Raw genomic sequence first — 3,718 nt, 5'->3', positions numbered from 1 at the left:
ATTAATTAAAATAACTAAAAAAAAAAAAGAGAAGAGAGAATAGGCGATGCACAATCTATATAGTACGTCGTATATTTATTGAATTTTTACTGACGCATTAACCTCAGAATCACGGTTTTGTTTTTTCAGACGTGTTTGTTTCGTAGCGTCGCTAAATGAGTATCTCTAGATATCAATTTTCGCGTAATGAAGACCACATGCCCAATAAGAGAAGGCAAATCTTGTAACGACCAGTTTATCATTTGTCTCAAAATTTCCTCGATCAAAACGACCATTGCATCCAAATTAATCAACCATACTCAAACAAACGAACAAACAAACAAAAAAAAAAAAAGAAGAAAAAAAACAAAGGGATTTTTTTTTCTTCTTTTTTTTTTTTTTTTGGCTATACTTTTTCTTTTTTGATGTGATTTTTCACGCGTAGCATAGGAAAAAGAGCATTAAGAAACAAAACGGCAATATTACCCTCTAAACGTCCCAAATCGAGTCTGCGGATAAACAAACAACTTTAAGATAATTATTAATTAATATTCTCTTTTCTTCATCACGTGCTGACGTGTTGAAAACAAATTTTGACTCATAAGATGGCTTTAGAAAAGACATTATGAGAGGCTCTAGCGGCAGTGGGCTCCACTTTTCAGTTCATTACAATCACAACTACGTGACCCCATCAACGTGTCGTGCAGTGTATGCTTGACGTGGTTTATACTTTACAGTGCAATTATATATATATATCGAGAAGAGATATTTTTCTTCACTTTAGACAAAAAATAAATAAATTCGTGCTTTACCTATTCATTTTGAAATCATAACAACAATGATTTAATGAACTGGTGAACATATCGGGCAATGTTCAACTGTTTCCTATTCACCTTTAAAAATGTTAGGCACAAAGATGTACAAGAAACAAATTATACGGTTATCATTCTGTTGAATGTTCACTTGCAGTACGGATATGCAGACATCATGGGTCTGCAACATTATTAAAATATCATGTGATAGCACTCTACAATACAAATAAACTTACAATATTTTTTATACAAACACCCTACTGAATATTTCAAGGGCAATTATAAACAAGCAGATGTCCTAGTTTTGCTAATCTACTGAATTGCTAATTAAACAGAATTGGCATCTACCGTAAAGTTAAAGTTGTCATCTAGTTTATGACTTTTCTATACTTCTTAGCAATTTGGTTAGAGGACAGGCTGAACTAAGGCTAATAAAATTATTGCAGAAAAAGAGAGAACAAGAAAAGTAGGTAGAAAATTCTTGCAAAAAATAGAAAGCCGGTTTTACACACCAGAATAGCCTCAATCTCTACATTGGACACAGGTGTTCGTTTGGGCTGAAGAGAAGCTTTCCCTCCCAGAGTTGTTGAGCCCTTTGAACCTGAGAAGAATGTTTTAGTAGCATTGCTTTGAGGCTCAGATGCAGAACCTGAAAAATAAATACTCACTAGTTCGTCATATCTAGAAAAACACGGCAGTTCTCCATATAGGAACTGGAAACAAACGATTAGAATATAAACCAAAAATTGAAGAGTACAAATAGTGATCCAGATGGCAGAAGAAGTCCTAAAGCAACGGTTCAAAGGCTATGACGACAAGCATGCATCAAGATAATCAAACATTTCACCCATCTATCCATTATCATGCTAGATTGATACAAAAACAAGCACATACGTAATTCTTAATTCTGAAGACTTCATGAAGGATATAACAGGGCAATGACTGCATAGTGTATACTATCGGCCATTGGCTATAAATTTTGGCATAGGCAAATTGTCTCCTGCATATGCACCTACATTAACAAAATAGGCAGATTGTCTCATGCATATGCACCTCCATTAACATGGTATTCCTAAATCTAACAACAACGGAAAAACACCCACTTCCACATAATTATAGGGAATACTGAGGGCAATAGATGCATTTTTGTTGATGTAGAGTGTAAAAAAGATTCATATATTGGCCTAAATAAGTATATAAATGAATACTTACAAGCCACCGGCAATAAGCATTTTTATATAGGCAACTTATGCATTTGCACCACCAAACATATCCTTGTTCACGTTCTCAAGGAACATGGATTTAGATTAAAGTGTAAATGTAAGTCAGCCAATCTTAACAGGAAGATTCTTTTCTCGAGGATCATTTAGGATTGATTAAAGCGGATTCCAAGGCAAGCACGGACTGTAATAATATTGGTCTAAATGCAGAGGAAATACAAACAACAACAAAATCATAAAGAGTGAGCAAAAAGAAGTCAGATCATTACATTATTACGTTGAAAAAACCCAATTCCAGATAGGTTCATATAACAAGCATCACGCGGCCAAAATTCAAATTGAGCTTAATTGAAATGAAAGAGTCGAACTTTCATCAGTCAATAAAGCAAGCATCATGCGGCCAATAAATCAACCATCATGTGGGCAAATTCAAGATGAGCTAAATTTGAAATGAAAGGTTCGTACTTTGATCAAATTAAGAATTACGAATTTCAAATCAGTTGTAAAATCTAAAAATTCCACCTTTAGCCAAATCAGAATTGAATGGAAAAAAAAAAAAATTCCATCTTTAGCCAATCAGAATTCAATTTAAACAAAAAAGAAAATTGAAGGTGAAAAGAGAGAAAGAAAGACCAGAAGGTTTCGGATGTCTCTGAGGAAATTTGATGCGCGGGATTCTCTTCAGGGCTTGGGCTCCACCCATCTCTGTCTCTGTCTCTGTATTTCTTTTCTTTCTTTCTCTGTGTCTCTCTCTTAGCGTGCAAGAGAGTTCAATGAAGCTTAGCAAAGCGATTTTGACCATCTCAGAGATGACTAATGTGCAACAATTCGGTGTACTAGATTTTATGTAAGCTCCAAACCATCTCAGCCGCACATCATTCTTTCCTCATTTCAATGTGTAAGACCCATTGTTCAATATTCACCCAATTTTTTTTTTTAATTTTTTATTTTTCATAAAATCAATACTGAGTTTGTCATTTTTAATTTTTTATAATGCATATTCGATATTTGGTATTTTTATTTCATTTTCATCGCAGCATGTAATTATTTAATATTTACCACTATTTGAAAATACCTTCTTTCGGAAAAAATAGTTGGGTAAAACACAATTGTTGTCAACATCATGATCATTATTGTATGCGTATTTATAAGTTATGCATATATTTTGGTAAAAATTAATGCTGTACATGTGTTAAAATCATAAATCCAATTTTTTTTTTTTAAGTTAATGACTATTCATTTATTGATAAATTAATAATCTAATCTCTATGAAATAATGATTTTTGTTAGCAATAAGAGATTTATTCATATAACAGATTAGAAATGGGAGTGGGACTTTGTATTTAAAAAGAAAAAATTAATTTGGCCCGGTTCGACCCAATTCCTTTTTAGCCCAAATCTGTTAGCTCATTTTTAAATATTTTTAATAAATTAGCTCATTTTCAAATACATATTTGCAGCCATAAGGCTCAATTGATTTTATTTATTTATTTATTATTGTAATTAAGTCTGCAATCCTCAAGCTACACATTGTGTGGAATGATGGGAATTTCCCAGTCGTTTAGCTTGAACAATTTGAAATTGAAAAGATTGATATTGTCATTTTTGTTGTGGTGAATTTATTACTTTTTGGAATCAATTTTGGACTGTTGCGGTGATACGTGGATGCCTGAAAACTTTACTCAATTATTTATTTATTTATTTATT

At 32.6% G+C, this 3,718-nt stretch overlaps 1 protein-coding gene across 1 annotated transcript; it reads right to left on the bottom strand.

Annotated features, from left to right (window-relative positions):
* Positions 1–898: 898 nt before the first annotated feature.
* On the bottom strand, positions 899–2,834 carry LOC132804267 (uncharacterized). Its single transcript, XM_060818396.1, has 2 exons — positions 2,645–2,834; positions 899–1,440 (listed from the first exon to the last, which is right to left on the bottom strand). The coding sequence occupies exons 1-2, from the start codon at positions 2,811–2,813 to the stop codon at positions 1,229–1,231; spliced, it is 381 nt and encodes a 126-aa protein (XP_060674379.1). The 5' UTR covers positions 2,814–2,834; the 3' UTR covers positions 899–1,228.
* Between the last annotated feature and the right edge of the window lie 884 nt (positions 2,835–3,718).

Source organism: Ziziphus jujuba, chromosome 6 (assembly GCF_031755915.1).
Source record: "Ziziphus jujuba cultivar Dongzao chromosome 6, ASM3175591v1".
NCBI lineage: Eukaryota > Viridiplantae > Streptophyta > Magnoliopsida > Rosales > Rhamnaceae > Ziziphus > Ziziphus jujuba.
This window is presented reverse-complemented; position numbering and strand designations above follow the sequence as displayed.